The sequence below is a fragment of the Crinia signifera genome, chromosome 3 (genome assembly GCF_055691185.1).
Source record: "Crinia signifera chromosome 3, ASM5569118v1, whole genome shotgun sequence".
NCBI classification, from domain to species: domain Eukaryota; kingdom Metazoa; phylum Chordata; class Amphibia; order Anura; family Myobatrachidae; genus Crinia; species Crinia signifera.
In genome coordinates, this window is record NC_139219.1 from 279,628,102 (window position 1) to 279,645,972 (window position 17,871).

At 46.9% G+C, this 17,871-nt stretch overlaps 1 protein-coding gene across 6 annotated transcripts in view; it reads left to right on the forward strand.

Annotated features, from left to right (window-relative positions):
- The window catches only part of LOC146064568 (vitamin K-dependent protein C-like), a 49,286-nt gene extending 40,556 nt beyond the window's left edge, over positions 1 to 8,730 (forward strand). For 5 of the 6 annotated variants that reach the window (XM_083178220.1, XM_083178222.1, XM_083178219.1 and 2 more), the window contains one exon: positions 7,503 to 8,730. In XM_083178220.1, the coding sequence (XP_083034346.1) occupies positions 7,503 to 8,092 (590 nt within the window). In that variant the 3' untranslated portion in view covers positions 8,093 to 8,730. Of the gene's footprint in view, positions 1 to 2,084; positions 2,373 to 3,387; positions 3,551 to 7,502 lie in introns of those variants that run through there. The other variant, XM_083178224.1, reaches the window with a different exon arrangement.
- The last annotated feature ends 9,141 nt before the right edge of the window (positions 8,731 to 17,871 follow it).

Genomic DNA, 17,871 nt, shown 5'->3' on the forward strand with positions numbered 1-17,871 from the left:
ACTATCAATTCAATGTCATGGCCAACATGTCTGTGCCTCCAAGCAACGTGAACACCCATTGGCCAACTCCATCTAATATTGAATGTAAACATTACTGGACTTGTACTACTATAATGTAACACACATGTACTTGCCTCTTCTTAACATGCTCTGTGTGACGAACTTGTGGAGCCACTGCATTAATCTCCGCCGTTATCTCCTCCCAGATCTTCCATCTCCTTGTGTGTGTCAACTTCACCGCTGGACACTCAATTAAATCACGTGCCCGGGTCACCAGGATGTCAAGCTCCCGTGGTTCATATGCCATGTTTCGTGTTGTTGGTTCCCGTGTTGCCCCACTGCGGCCACGGGCACGGGCACTGCCACGGCCACAGCCCCTGGTTGCTGTACCTGAAGTGCTGGGCTGGCTACTCTGCTGGGAAGCCACCTGCTGTGTTCCCAATGATTCTGCTGAAGCTGAGGATGGCCCAGCTGTTGATTGGCCTGATGTTGATGGGCCATCTGGGTCCTCTGGGTTGAGGGGGACATAGGTGGTGTTGGCCTCCATGCGTGCCAAGAGATTCTGCACCACCTGGTCTTCCTCTGACTCTGAGCCTGGCATGTTTGCAACAAGTGTTTGCCTTTCTAGGACTACTTTAAATACTATTTCTGTAATTGGCGTTAATCAGCTGCAACCTGCGTTCCGTACGGCCGCGTCCCGTACGCCAGCGTCAACCGTGCGGCGCATACGGGCCGCCCCTTGGTGTTGAAAAATATGTACAAAAAACCTGGCAAACTCAGTAAGTCTGATTTATTAGCTAAATGCAGATTCCAACACCAATGACCCAATACAACTGAGGTCAGACATTACATGTATATTTGAATGTACTTCTGTACTGTGCACTTGTTTGCTATGTAGTACAACTGACACTACCCATTCCATATGTCAATCCAGTCCACCACTTAGCCACAAGTAATCAGTGCTAGCATCCAAATCACATGTGAAAGCACTCCAAATTCAGGCTGGATGCTAGCTACTTTTCATTCCACCTCTGTAGTATGGCCCAGTAGAAGGTAAGTGTACACATGGCACCATGGCGTAATTTTGGGAAAAGGTCTGCCACTATTTGCTATGTTTCTGTTGCATAGCTTTCATTATAAAATAGCTGTTTAGTACCTTGTTGAGTTAGGTGTTAGTGTCTAGTGATGCAGACTATTTCACCTGGTGCTTATACCCATGTTTGGTGAATGTTATAGATTATATATAATGTGTTTATATCTTAGTTTAGACTGTGTGTTTAGGATGGGGGTGCGATGCAATGGGTTAGCCGTCTGTTCGGGCGCATACACGCTATTAGTGTACAAATGAACAATAAAGTTAATACCAAATATCACTCTAACCAACCAATGACAGCACATGATTGTTTGATTAGTGCCACTCCTAAAATGGCTGCCTACAAGCGTGCAGATCCCTTCTCCACTGCGGAGCTACTGGCGCTGGTGGGAGTGATGGAGCGGAGACTGGGGCAGGCAGGCCCCTTCATCTCCAATAGGGATAAGCGCCGGGCGTATGTTGCGGCCCGGCGCCGCATATTCGCCCGCACGCATGTGCGGAGGACCATCGCCCAACTGGAGAGGCGATGGTCCGACCTGCGGAGGCGGGAGCCGGATCGTCTGCAGGCTCTGAGGCGGCGTCTGCAACGCTGTAAGTATTTTCGCCAAATACCTATAAATTACAGTGGCCAGGATTCGGTCTGCTTCAAAAGTGTTAAAATGGAGAGTAACAAACAGGCAGGCAATCAGCTCCTACCTGGCATTTTACAACTACAGTCTGTGACATGACAGGAAGGATCTGATTGGCTGCGTGTTTATCACTCTACATTTTATCACTTTTGAAGGCTACTGCATCTAGGCCAGTGAGTGTTTGCATTTTAACATTATTTAATATTAATATTACATGAGGTCAATTGGGTGTTTATGACATAGAAAAGCCATATACTATATGTGTGATATATAACACATATATAATGTGGTTATGAGATGTACTTGTTAGAGTAATTTAAATGTGAAATGACACTCACCCATTTTGTTTGTTTAACCCACAGCGCGGGAGAGAGCCAGACAGGCCCGTCAGGAGGCCCAGGAGGTGGGCAGTGCGGAGGCCAGACAGGAGGTGGGCAATGAGGAGGACTCCCAGGAGGTGCCCATTGAGGAGGCCAGACAGGAGGTGGGCATTGAGGAGGAGTCACAGGCCCACAGTTATGTGACAGAGGAGGACACGGAGGAGGCACAGGAGGTCGACGTGGAGGAGGAGGAGGTGCCCCTACCCCTGGACGATGTGCCACCACCTCCCAATGTGGAGGATGAGGACCTGGTGGAGCTGCCTGGCAGGGGTAAGTAGACATAATGCTTCATTACTGAGTTAGGTACAGGTTGTTATGTCGCAGAGCTGATTCAATTTTCCTATAATATAGTAAAGAGTAGTCCCAAAAAATGGAAAACAACAGACACACTTTGGTCTTATAGGCCCATGCTGCAAACGTGCAATCTGGATGCTCATGTAGGTGATGAGTCTTAATTTATGGATGCTCTTTGTATAGAAACAACAATAAAACATCAATGGAATATGGGCAGGCCTGATTTATACTGGAGTCCCATGTGGGCAGTTTGCATGGGCCCCCCTCTAGCCAGTGTGCCCGTGTTGTTGTCATGTATTTTTGTAAGGTATTATGTATGATGGATTGACCTTAGAAATTGTTTGGTGTATGGAAGATTAGTGCTGCACTTTCACCTATGTGGCAAATGTGACAAGGAATCATGAAGTAATGGGAAGAGGGAGTAGCCTAGCATTTTCCTGTGGTATCTATTCTATCTATTCGATCTATCTATCATGCAGTTTAGCTATTAAGCAGTAACATGCAGGTATATATGTATGGGTCAATGTGGCATGTTGTAGTGGGTGTATGTTTTGAGTTGAGTGAGGAGTCTTTGGCCAGGACAAGTGTGAGTGATCCTCAAGTGTGGTTCTGTTTTTGATATATAGATTGTGAAATGTATATGTCACACAAGTGTGTGTGTGTGGTGGCAGCATCATGATCATATATTTGATGACATAACATACAAGAGTGGATAAGGCTTTTTTTGTATGTATGTTTTCTCATGGTGTAGGTCATGGGTCTTCAACCTTTGGCCCTCCAGATGTTGTGAAACTACATGTTCCAACATGCATTGCCACATTTTTTCCTATAAGAACATGCCAAAAAACCTCAGGGCATGCTGGGACATGTAGTTCCACAACATCTGGAGGGCCACCGGTTGAAGACCTGTGGTGTAGGTACTTAGGATTGACTGTACAAGGTGTACGTGAGTAGCATAATTAATGTTGTACCCCCTTTCTCATGCACACAGATTACCAGGAGCCACCCCAGGGAGTAAGAGGGGCTCTCATGAGCTTAAGGGAGGACCTGAGGCGGATGACGGCTCATGTGGAGGACCTCTGTGTCCTGCTGCTGGACGAGTGATGGTGGTCCATGTGTTGTATTTATTTAAATAAAAGTTTGCCGTTGTTTAAGAAGTTGTCTGTGTGTTATTTTAGAATTTAACATTAAAAGTATAAAAAGCATTTAAAACACAAACATGTGGATGTTTAGATATGTACACAGTAAAAGGGTAGATAACATTTTTATCCACATAGGGAATGTTAGGGTTAATGTATAGTGCTTGTAAGTGTTTAAGGATCAATTAGCTAAATAACAGATGACCAGGAGCAACAATCTGTTCTCAAAGTGGTTTGTTAATTGCATAAGTGTGTCATGTGATCTATTTGGGAACTCAGATAAGAGTAGTCTGGTTTTGTGCGTAAGTACACCACATCTGTGCGTAGTGGCCGCTTCGCGTCCGTTCTGACGCGGGAAGGCCGTGCATACGCGGTCAGACCGTGCAGAATCGGAGTGTTTCCCCCGCACACGCATGGTTTGTATGTCGTCCGTACACACGCCCTGTTCTTAAAGAGTGAGTCCGTCCGAATGTGGAGGACACGTGGGCGTTTCTACGGACGATGCCCGCACGCTGCCGCACAGCGTGGCGTGCGGCCCGCACCGTAAGAATTCGGGAATATCCGCACCAATCAGAATAAGGCCCCATGTCTCTTCTGTTCATTCCCTTTGCATTTTGTTAATTGATAAAAATAAAATATTATCAATATTGTGCACAATACTGTATATGAAGTATATATTTTGAATAATTGTGGTCTATATTTCCATCTCATCACTTGGAATTCTTATATGTCGATTGAGATTGAGAGCCACATGTATTCAGATTTATTATCTGTGTAATTTAGTGTTTCTATTGTATCATTTTTACATATTATTGTTTTACTACAGTATTAGTTATCGAAAATGCTTGCAACCAGAAGCATTTTGGATAACGGATTATTCTGTATTTTAGAATATTTGGTACTTGTTTCCTAGCACGGCCACACCGATTTACATCGGGGTGGTCGTGTCGGAAAAATCGGGTCGATCGCATCGCATGCGATTTGGTCGCATGCGATGCGATCGTCGCGACCGACCGATTTTGGACCCGATTTTTTTTTTTTTATTAAATGTAAATCGGGTCCCTGGGACCCGATTTTACATTGGATTCAATGTAAAATAATCCCAACCCCCCCAAATGTCACGGCGTACACCCCACCCCACGATAGACGCCAACCCGAAGCGTGGCGAGCGCAGCGAGCCCGCGAGGGGCGGCGGTGCGCGTCCTCCGACCTTTTCATTCCCCTACTATTCACGTCGGCGTGGAGTTGAGAATAGAATAGTGTGGCGAGCGCAGCGAGCCACCGAGCCCGAAGCGTGGCGAGCGCAGCGAGCCCCGCGAGGGGACGCGGATACCTTCACAGGTAAACGCGTCCCTTCGCGGACTTCACAGGTGTCCGCGTCGCCACGGACACCTGTGAAGCCCGCGAGGGGACGCGTATAACTGTGAAGGTATCCGCGTCCCCTCGCGGGGCTCGCTGCGCTCGCCACGCTTCGGGCTCGGTGGCTCGCTGCGCTCGCCACACTATTCTATTCTCAACTCCACGCCGACGTGGATAGTAGGGGAATGAAAAGGTCGGAGGACGCGCACCGCCGCCCCTCGCGGGCTCGCTGCACTCGCCAAGCTTCGGGTTGGCGTCTATCGTGGGGTGACGACGGGGACATCTAAAATGTGAAATGGGTCATATTGGCCCATTTCACATTTTTCACATTTTTTCAGGATTTCAATGTTAAAAAATCTTTTAACATTGAAGCCTATGTAAAAATCGGGGGCATCGCGTCGGGACCTATGTTAATGGTCCCGACCGACGCGATGCCCCCGATATTTTACCTTTCCCGACACGATTTCAATGTTAAAATATTTTTTAACATTGAAGCCTATGGGGAAATCGCGGGCATCGCGTCGGTCGCGTCGGGACCATTGTTAACGGTCCCGACCGACGCGATGCCCCCGATATTTTGTCCTAGCCGGCCAAATGGACCTGATTTCAAAGGAAATCGGGTCCATCTTATGGATCGTGTACCTTAACTAAAGGTACACGATCCATAAGATATGTGGCCGTGCTAGGAAACAAGTACCGAATATTTTTATATTTCAATGATGTATCTTGAGGGATCTTGCATTTATGCTGTATAAACACATCAAACACATAAAATACACACAGATATATTTTATTTGTGCATGAAATAAGGTTTCAAAACATGAAACAAAGTTTGTGTACTATCTCAGGCACTGAATTTGAATGCCAAGCAATTATTTTCTTGCACATATTTAGTGCCATTTAGATATCATGTCCCCAGTAGTGCCAGTTACATATCATGTCCCCAGTAGTGCCAGTTACATATCACGTCCCCAGTAGTACCAGTTACATATCATGTCCCCAGTAGTGCCAGTTACATATCATGTCCCTAGTAGTGCCGGTTACTTATGTCCCCAGTAGTGCCAATTATAGATGTCCCCAGTAATATTAGTTACATATCATGTCCCCAGTAAGGCCAATTACATATCATGTCCCCGGTAGTGCCAGTTACTTATCATGTCCCCAGTAGTGCCGGTACAGATGTCCCCAGTAGTGCCAGTTACATATCACGTCCCCAGTAGTGCCAGTTACAGATCATGTCCCCAGTAGTGCCAATTACATATCATGTCCCCAGTAGTGCCAGTTACATATCATGTCCCCAGTAAGGCCAATTACATATCATGTCCCCAGTAGTGCCAGTTACTTATCATGTCCCCAGTAGTGCCAGTTACATATCATGTCCCCAGTAGTGCCAGTTACAGGTGTCACTAGAAGTGCCAGTTACATATCATGTCCCCAGTAGCACCAGTTACATATTATGTCCCCAGTAAGGCCAATTACATATCATGTCCCCAGTAGTGCCAGTTACTTGTCATGTCCCCAGTAGTGCCAGTTACATATCATGTCCCCAGTAGTGCCAGTTACAGGTGTCACTAGTAGTGCCAGTTACATATCATGTCCCCAGTAGTACCAGTTACATATCATGTCCCCAGTAGTGCCAGTTACATATCATGTCCCCAGTAGTGCCAGTTACAGGTGTCACTAGTAGTGCCAGTTACATATCATGTCCCCAGTAGTACCAGTTACATATCATGTCCCCAGTAGTGCCAGTTACTTATCATGTCCCCACTAATGCCAATTACAAATCATGTCTCTAGTAGTGCCGTGCCAGTTACATATAATTTCCCCAGGAGTGCCAGCTACATGTCATATCCCCAGTAGTGCCTGTTACATATCATATCCCCAGTAGTGCCGGTTACATATCATGACCCCAGTAGTGCCAGTTACAGATATCCCTAGTAGTGCCAGTTACACACAGTATAATGTCCCCAGTAGTGCCCGTTACAGATATTCCTAGTAGTGTCAGTTACATATCATGTCCCCATTAGTGCCAGTTACATATCATGACCTCAGTAGTGCTGTTACAGATGTCCCCAGTAGTGCCAGTTACATATCATGTCCCCAGTAATGCCAGTTACATATCATGTCCCCCTTAGTGCCAGTTATGTATCATAACCCCTGTAGTGCCAGTTACATATCATGTCCCCAGTAATGCCAGTTACATATAATGTCCCCAGTAGTTCCAGTTACAGATGTCCCCAGTAGTATGTTACATATCATGTCCCCCTTAGTGCCAGTTACATATCATGTCCCCAGTAATGCCAGTTACATATCATGTCCCCAGTAATGCCAGTTACATATAATGTCCCCAGTAGTTCCAGTTACAGATGTCCCCAGTAACGCTTTTAGCAACAACAAAAAAAAGACATTCTGGTTTTTGTAATCATTTGGATAAGGGATACTCAACCTCTATATGGTTTCAGATTGTGCACCAACATTCTTCAATTTTATTTTTTTACTTGTGTTACCAATTATTATTCTATAAAACATACTCCCTGAAACAGTACACATATGAATAATAGTAGATCTTAGCCTCTGTTGATGTATCTCTCTATACGTCACAAAACAGGTGAATATGATCGTTTGGAACTGGAAAGTACAGAGCAGCACATTGCTGTGTCCAAGTTCATCCTGCATCCTGACTACAAAGCCGAGACTGCAGATAATGACATTGCCCTACTGCGTCTCAGAACTTCAGCAGTGTATAACAAGTACGTGTTGCCCATATGTCTACCAAGTCATCATCTTTCTGTAACACATCTGACACTAGAGGGCACTGAGACCATAGTAACTGGCTGGGGTAGCCAGGATGGATCAACACGCAACAGCTCTAAGACCCTCCGCTTCATACAGATCCCCATAGTACCCCGTGAGAATTGCTCTGAAGTCATGAATAACCATGTATCTGTTAATATGTTATGCGCTGGAAGACTGGGGGACAATCAGGATGCTTGTGATAAAGACAGTGGGGGACCCATGGTCACCAGGTTTGGAGACACCTGGTTCCTTATTGGCTTAGTGAGCTGGGGAGAGGGATGCGGACGACTGGATAATTTTGGTGTATATCTCAAAGTTGATGGTTACCTTGAATGGATAAGTCAGCAAATAGCCAACTATAAAGAAGAAATAAATTCAGAAAAGTCACGGAACAAAAGCTGATTTCTTAAGATTCCTTGTAAACTGTCATCTTATCCAAATGCAACTCAAAGGAAATTATATAATACAATTTTTTCCCCAAAAACTAATATTATTATTATCATCCTTTATTTATATGGTGCCACAAGGCATCCGCAGCTCCCAATTACACGAATAAGCAAAACAGTGACTTACAGTTGAATACAAGAGAGGACAAGTACACACTATGCTGTTTTTACTATGTTAGATAAAGGATGGAAATACATTATTTGCCGTAATATATTTTTCTTTCCGGTTATGGAAAAATCTTTAAGTTTAAAAATTAAGAATATATTTCAGAACAATTGATCAAATATTGATGGATACCTGCTATAGACATCTAGGGGTATATTTACTAAGGGTCAATTTTACTTGATTTCATATAGATTAAAATAGCAAATGTAGTTATGCTATACTGTCTGCAATACAATCGACTTTTACTTTGTTCAATTTTATGTCAATCCTCGATTTTGACTATTATCATCATCATTAGTTCAATTGTTGTAGCAGGGTTTAAACCCTTTGAGTGCCAACACCTCTGTGAGAGATGTTTAAAATATCTGCAGAAAAATTCGCTCACATTTGTTATATAAATTCAAATAAAAAGTGTTGTGTAAAAAAGATTATATTTCCTATCTCTTATATATTTAGCCAGATCCGTCACTCAAAGCAGTGTGGCAAACGGTGGGCGGGGTTACACGGGTGATTGACAGGCCCGTCCACCGTCAGCCACACTGCAAAACCTGGCCACTTCCGTAATACACACCACCCCCCTTGGCCTCTGTTCTCCACACAATCCGCCCCCTCCTCGGCCACTAACCCCGCCCCACGGCTACACACCGCGCCCCCCCCCCCCCCCCCCCCCCACACACACACACACACACACACATCATCCGGCCGGCACACAACCTCACACACTACCCCAGGGTTGCATACCCTGTACCTATTGTATCGGTTTTCTAGCCTTCAGGCTTCAGCTGCAGCGTGTCGCCTCCTTCCATTTCCTGCACTTCTCTGTCTCAGCCGAGGAGGCTAGGGGGACTCTTGGAGTTGTAGTTTCAGACTGCCGGCTATTCCCCAGGGAGCCTGAAGGGGAGCCGCCGAACCAGACTACAACTCCCAAGGTGCACCAAGGGAGGACACGGTCTCCTCCTGCTCGGGGATAGACGGGAGAAGAACTTCACTTATGCATGCTGTTTGTCAGTCAGAGACCTGATCGATGCGCAGCGCAGCAGGAGAGGACCAGCGGGGCAGGTAAATTATTATGTTCAACTCACACACGGTGGGTATTGAAACTATCGGCAAGACCACGCCCCTTTTCCCGAAGCCACGCCCCTCCCGGATTTTTTTTTTTTTTTTTTTTTTTTTTTTTTTTGTACCGAATTCTGACCCTCACATGTTGGAGGGTATGGGGTTGCCGACCCTCCCGCATTTAGCGGGAGTATCCCGCTTTTTGATCCCTTCTCCCGGTCTCCCGGGAATCTATGGGATCCTCCCGCCTTTTAGGCTGCCTGTCAAAAAAAAAAAACCCCAGTGACTGCGCATGCGCAAGTTACAAAGCGCAGGGGCTGACGGTGACCTCGCGGCTTTCCTATTACATGCCGGCTGGGGTTCTGTACTACCGGACGTGGTCAGGTCACCGTCATAGCCCTGGCAGCGGCAGCACAGTGACAGCATGGGGCAGACACGGGAGCAGCAGAGGGCAGCGCCGCAGAGTACATAGTAAGCTAGCGGCAGGCTTCCCTCCTGCTTCTCTCCCTCTGCTCCCCGCTGTTTTCTTTAATAGGGCTCGGGCTCAGGCTGTCTCTTCTCCCCCCCCTCGCTACAGACCCCCACGCTGCCGCTGCAGCTTCATAAAAATTGCTCCCCTCCCCTGTCCCCACTACCTTATAACATATAAGGTGCAGGAGGAGAGGAACATTTCTTTTTATAAAGCAGCAGCGTCGTGGAGGGAGGGAGGGAAGAAGGAAAGATTTTCAAATTTGCAAAATGTACCTATAATGTACACTCTGAAATGTACTTTGCATAGCTCCGCCCATGGCCCGCCCCATTTGCATGCCGTAAATGAGGCGGGACCATGGGCGGAGCTATCCAAATTACGTTTGAGAGCTCCCACGCCCCCTATTTCCTCTAACAAGCTGCTCTCTCCCGCAAAGCCCAGCTCAAAAGTCGGCAAGTATGCACTACCCACCCCCTCCAAGCCCAACACCCCCCCTATGGCCGCCCATACACGGCCAGCTCCAAGGCTACACACCGTGCTCCCCCCCACCATACACTGCCACCACCACCCCCCCCCCCCGCTACACACCGCGCGCCCCTTCCCCCTCACTCTCATAACAGATGTAGTTGCTAACAAGCACCACTCCCCCTCTCAGCACAAACACCGCCATACCCCCCGCCCCACCAAAGCACAGCACACCCGCACCCCCTTCACCAATAAGCCTGCATCTCCCTCGGCCCGTCCTCACCACCCCTTCCAGCACTACACGCCCTGATACTAGCTGCCCCCCCCCCTGCCCTCACTGTCGGAGATCCCGTCCCCCACACCCGCCAGCATCACTCAGACGCACAGCCTTGCCGTGCGCCCGCCGCTGGCACCTTCTTTACCCAGCCAGCCAACCAGTGCCTTCGCTCTGTCGGAGGAGCCGTCCCCCCACACCCGCCCGCATCTGTCACAGACACACAGCTCATTGCCGTGCGCACGCCACAAGACCCGCCCCTGCCCACCCACTGCCGTCTCCACATACCCGGCAAATCAAGACATTGCCATGCGCCAGCCGCTGCCCGTACACTGCCATGCTCCAGAGGAAGACCCGTCTCCCAACACCCACCAGGATCTACAGAGCCGCACACTACATTGCCGTGCGCCCGCCACTGCCACCTTAATTACACCGCAAGCCGCCCATAGATGACGCAGAGCAGCACTCTCCCGAACCCACGGACTGCTGCTGACCACCACTGCACAAGACTGTAAGTACTATGCCATCCACCCCATACCACTACACCACCATGGGGTAGTGGGTGCCATAATATGTGTGCTAAAGTAGTAAAACAGCAGCTACCCCTTAAACATTACCGTGCTGCATTTACTACTTTAGCAGACGTATGGCACCCACCACCCCATACCACTACACTACCAACGCCTCTCTATCTATGGGGTGCCGGTCAGCCCCACCCTCCATAACCTGATCACGCTGCACTCTCACTAACCATGTACTACTTGGGTAGGCTTATGGCACCCAGCACCCCATACCACTACACCACCAACGCCTTTTCTAACACAACCTCCCTTAAACATTTCATCGCACACTATATTGTGTGCGTTTTGCCACACACACACACACACTTATGCCTCCAATACTCACAACTACTCACACACCCCTCCATGCCTCCTATATTCACAACTATACACACACCCATCCGTGCCAACAATACTCAAAACTACACACACACACACACACATATCAATACACATGCACCTCACACTACTTCAACTAACACATCCCCACATCTATTTACACTCTCCACCCCGTGCTGCCACCAATCTTCACTCTCCAACACCATATGTAAGTACCACCCAGCAGCCCATACCACTACACATCCCCACATCTATTTACACTCTCTACGCCGTGCTGCCACCAATCTTCACTCTCCAACACACTCACAACTACACACATATACACCCCCATCAATGCCTCCAATACTCCCAACTACACACACACCCATTCATGCCTCCAATACTCACAACTACACACACCCATCAATGCCTCCAATACTCACAACTACACACACACCCATTCATGCCTCCAATACTCACAACTAAACACACACACACCCATTCCCATACATGTCTCCAATACTACCAACTCACTCACCCACTCACCCACACACACACACCCACCCATCAATGCCTCCAATACTCCCAACTACACACACCCATTCATGGCTCCAATACTCCCAACTACACACACACCCATAACCATACATGCCTCCAAAACTACCAACTACATACACACACACACACACATCTATGCCTCTAATACTCCCACCTACATCACACACCCTTCACACTACCTACCCTATATCTCTATTAACTCCAGCACCCTACACCACTCACTAAACCTCACATTTTACACTCACATCTGCAATACGCATGCACCTCGCACTACTGCACCTAACACATCCCCACATCTATTTACACTCTCCACAACCTGCTGCCACCAAACTTCACTGTCCAACACCATATGTAAGTACCACCCACCACCCCATACCACTACACCACCAACGCCTTTTCAAACACAGCTCTGCTCCCTTAAACATTTCATTGCACACTATTTAGTGTGCGTTTAGCCACACACTCACTTATGCCTCCAATACTCACAACTACACACACACATCCATGCCTCCAATACACACACCCATCCATGTCTCCAATGCTCACAACTATACACACACACACACAGCCATGCCTCTAATACAAACAAATACACACACACACACCCCCATCCATCCATGCCTCAAAAATACACACACCCATCCATGCCTCCATTACTCACAACTACTCACACACCCCTCCGTGCCTCCTATACTCACAACTACACACACACACACATCCGTACCTTATATGCACTTTCATTAAAAAACATTTATGCTCTCAAATGCACTGTAAGCACATTATTCAGCAAATTACACTACATTTCACACTCACATATATTCCTACTTCTAATGGGGCAAAGCCCCTCACGACGGTGTGAAGAGCGCCCGGAGGGCGCGATGAATCACCTAGTATAATGTAAACATGACAGATCATTTTGATAAATAATATTGTTTCCTTAGCAATTTTCACACATATTTTGACAAATTCACTTGTCACTCAAAGGGGATAAGCACCTGCAAGTGACATGGCACATCCTTGCTGCATCCGCACTTATCTCTGGCCTCGCTATATCTCTTGGGGGGTTATTCTAGTTCATTCTTTCTGACAAAATCCTTCTTAGATGGACAAAACCATGTGCACTGCGGGTGGGGCAGATGTAACTTGTGCAGAGAGAATTAGATTTGGGTGGGGTTTTTCTTCAAAGTGAGATCTATATTGCAGTGTAAAATAAAGCAGTCAGTATTTTCCCTGCACAGAAACAAAATAACTCACCCAAATCTAATTCTATCTGCACATGTTACATCTGTCCCCCTGCAGTGCACATGGTTTTGTCCATCTAAGAAGGATTTTGTCAGAAAGAATGAACTAGAATAAACCCCTTGGTTAGCTGTGTCTTATATTGGAGAAAAGACAAAGGCCCTTATTCTGATTGACGCGTACTTTTCCGCATACTTTCGGATCGCGTCTTTACGGCGTCTGCGCATGCGTGGAGAACGCCACGCGCATGTGCCACGCCTTGACTCCGTACCTGTTCGGGCAAATCCCGTACAAAACTGTTCACCGCAATCAGTCGGGAAATATGGGCGTATTATGGGCGTCATGCGGAATGACACATGGGCGTAGTTTCAAAGTGGGAAAAACTGGGAGGAAACATGGGCGGACACGGGGGAGTACACTTATGTTGGGGGGCGTACATTCGGATAGCACTCCGAATGCACGCGACCAAAACCGATAGAAATGTGCGGTGTCCAAAAGGCTACTATTGCTTTGCGGACACCACTCGTTCCTGCGGTAGGCGAACGGACCGCCTAATGACTACAAGCATTAACACCTGAACCCAATAGAATCGACTCCTTTACTCATTACTCACTAATAGGACGCTTGTCAGTGCTTTAATTGAAACCATTGCTGCTTCAAGGAAACCTTACTAATCACCCCCATATGCTGTACTTGTCACACACTTTAAACCTGCTAACAATGGACATGACTGAATATTAATAGTATCAATACACATGTGTATTCGACATGTACTAATGAAACCACACAATTTTAGTAAAGTAAAGAAATTTATTTATATACATTTCACAGTCAATGCCACTGTGATGCAATGACAAAAAAATAAAAAAACCAAAAAAAAAAAAACCATGTTAGGAATGTACCAAAATAAATTATAATACAAAACAAATATAATTGCACACAGATGGACTCCAGCACCTCCTATGTGCCACTGCACATGCAGGCAGTGGGAAATGAGGAGGCTGCTGGCCCTTCTACAGCAGGGCTACCTGCACCTGACCATTCTACAGCAGGCAGGGCTGGGGGGGGGGGGGTTGTGACCACGGCATGTTAAGGGCGTGTTTAGCACATGAGAAGAACCCACTCACAGAAGTGTGGCATGCATGCCTCCCAGCAGCTGGGTCATAAGTATTATATATATATATATATATATATATATATATAGCTTAAGGCTGGGGTAGCCAACTCCAGTCCTCGAGAGCTACCAACAGTTAATGTTTTCCAGCTCTCCTCACAGAATCACAAGTGAAGTACTTACTTACCTCCACCTGTGGATCTTTTAAAATGTTTCAGCTAGTAATGAGTGCACCTTTGCAGCAGCTAGGTTGTCTGGAAAATGGGCACTGTTGGTAGCTCTCGAGGACCGTGGTTGGCTACCACTGGCTTAAGGGGATGCGGCGGCACTCAGAATGAAGACACAGCAGGCCACCAACAGTTTCAAAGCTACAAGGCTCCTTTATCAAGGTGCTTTAGAGAACACACACACATATATATATATATATATATATATATATATATATATATATATATATAAAATCCTCCAAAGATGGCAGCACTCGGTCAGACTTCTTTAAAAATGTCCCTTATTGCTGCTGTCTTTGGATGAAAATATTTTATATTTGTATATACAGCATATATACATACAGATCCTTTTTACTGTAGATTTTTGTGCAGCCTACAAAACTATACAAAATGCCTTTGCCTTTGCTTTATGTCATATACTGGATATATATATATATATATATATATATATATATATATATATATATATATATATATACACATATACATATATAGTGTGTGGGTGGCCCGGCACTCCCAACAAAATTAACAGCGATTCCGGTGCCCTCACTAAAACAATTTGCATACGCTGTAGGACGCTGTTTGCACTCAGGACAAAATATGCGCTGACACTTGGAGACGTATTCTCGTAGTCTCCAAGTGTCAGCGCATATTTTGTCCTGAGTGAGTCCACTATTATGTCGGCACTCCACCTTTCCAAGGTAGTGGAACTGGTGTACTCCAGAAGTCTGTACAGGTAATCCAATGAAGGAGGCACTGGCACACAAGGAATTATGCAGAAATTACTGTATTAGCGCCTAGCCAGCGCCTTTCAGGGTCTCTCTTGTCCTCAGGGCGATACAGAATAAATATACACACAAAAAGATATTCACTTACCCCTATAAATACCCCCACTGTAGTCCCATCTCTCCATCCCCGCCAGGCTCCCGGGTCCGACCTACCGGAAGTGCTTTGCACCGTACTTCCAATAGGAAGTAAGGACACACTCACCCGAGTTCCACTGATCACCCTCCGCGTTCCACAGACCGGCAGTACCAAGCTACATCATAAAAGTGGATCCACGGCCAGTGGCGTAACTATAAATTTTGCTCCCCCCAGCCAAAAAAGTTTCTGGCGCCCCCCCCCCCCCCCTCCCCCCCATGCCCCTTAAACATTACATCACACATCATAATGCCCCTTGCACTATATGCCACATGCCGTCATTAAACTTATACTCCACAAATCTAAATGCACCTTACACTATGGCCGGAATTTCATGCCGCCCGAGTTCAGTGCAGTGCGAGATGTCCGCTGAATTCTGATGTTTTTTTAAAGGGGAATTAACTTACTAGGCATGGTTTGGCATGGTTTTGCCTTGTAAGTTAATTCCCCTTTAAAAAAACATCAGAATTCAGCGGACATCTCGCACTACACTGAACTCGGGCGAGATGTCCGCTGTCGACGAAGTCGCACTGCCGCCAGAAAAAGGGTGTGACCTCACTGAGAGGGGGAAAGGCTTATTGGGAATAATGCTCCCACAAGCCACGCCTCCCGTTTTCATCACTATGGAGGCATGCTAAGCGCTCTGTGAGCTTCTGGCATGCCCCCACCCTCTCAGACAGATGCTAACGCATGGACACGCAGACGCCGACAAACAGACAGATACTGACAAATGGACAGATCCTAAAACACGGGTGCTGACAAGTTGATACATGGACGCGACACAGACACATATGTTGACACATGGACACAAAGACGCCTATACACAGGGATACGCTGACACACGAACTGCACATAGAGACACTGATGCTGACAGACGCTGACATCTAGAGACATAACACAGACACCCAGACACTGACACAAATATGCTGACATGTGATGACACAGACACTGAATGCATTGCATCCCACTGTAGAAAACCAGGTTTTGAAAGAGTTAACCTTATTGTTGTGTTCAGCTCCTGTGCTGAAGCCTGTAGAAGGGGAGGGCTCTGTAACCGGAGTGCAGAGTGCAGGGGAGCAGGACGTCAAGAACAGAAAGCAGGGAGAGGGACGATGCTGCAGCTGCCCAGCCTGCGCGGAGGTACGGAGGTTGTGTGTACTGTGTACACAGAAACAGTCCCGAACTTCCTGCCTGTAATGCTGCTGCTGCTGCTGCTGCTGGGAGGAAGGGAGGGAGAGAGACGGAGACAGGACGGACCTCAGCTCAGCTCTGCAGGTTAGAGTGAGAGGCTTTCTGGCGCCCACGCAGCCCCCGCTCCTCCAAGCAGTGGCGGGGGCTGCCTTACACAAGCTACGCCACTGTCCACGGCACTCATTCACTGGGGTTTAAAATCGCCTCTTCTGTTACAGCTGGGTGCCGTGGATCCGCCTGTCATGAGCTGGGTACTGCCAGCCAGTGGAACGTGGAGGGGGAGCAGTGGAATGAATGCGAGTGTGCCCTGACTTCCTACTGTGCGCGATACGGGAAGTATGGTGCCAAGCACTTTTAGTATGATGGACCCAGGTGCCCAGCGGAGACTACAGTGGGGGTATTTATATGGGAAATGTAATGTATTTTTGAGTGTATACAGTATTTATGCTGTATCGCCCTGAGGACGGGGGAGACCCTGCAAGTGCTAGGTGCTAATACAGTCATTTCTGCATAATTGCTAGTGTGCTTTCTTCATTGGATTATCAACATATAGATATATATCTATATCTATAGATATATATCTATATATATATATATATATAATTTGAGATATATATATATATATATATATATATACTGTATATCTATATATATATATATATATATATATATATATATCTATATATCTATAGATATATATCTATATATTGATGATCCAATGATGAAGGCACATATATACATTTATATGGAGAACAATTTAGTATTAAGAAAGGCAGGGCAGAACAAAAATGCACTTACAGGGCAGGACTCGTAGATTCAGGATCTCCTCCGGCTCCAGCCTCCCTGACACATGCCGCGCTTCGTGCACCTGACCTGACCTTTGACCTTCCCCTCGCTCTCACATCAAGTGTTGTGAAAGCAGCTGCAGTCTGCAGACACACAGAGTTTATCTGCAGACGCTCCGCAGCAGTGGATGGGGCCTCTGTCACTGTCTGCAGACTGCAGCACACTCCACACACAGTGAGTGAAAGTGACACAGGCTGCCGCTGCTGATCCGCTCTCACTGGCCAGCCGCCACCAACCCTTCTCCCGCCCACGCTGCTGCTACACCGCTGCCATTAAAAAAAATTGTAAGTGTGACTATCCCCTGGCCCGGGCCCCCCTGACAGGCCCGGGC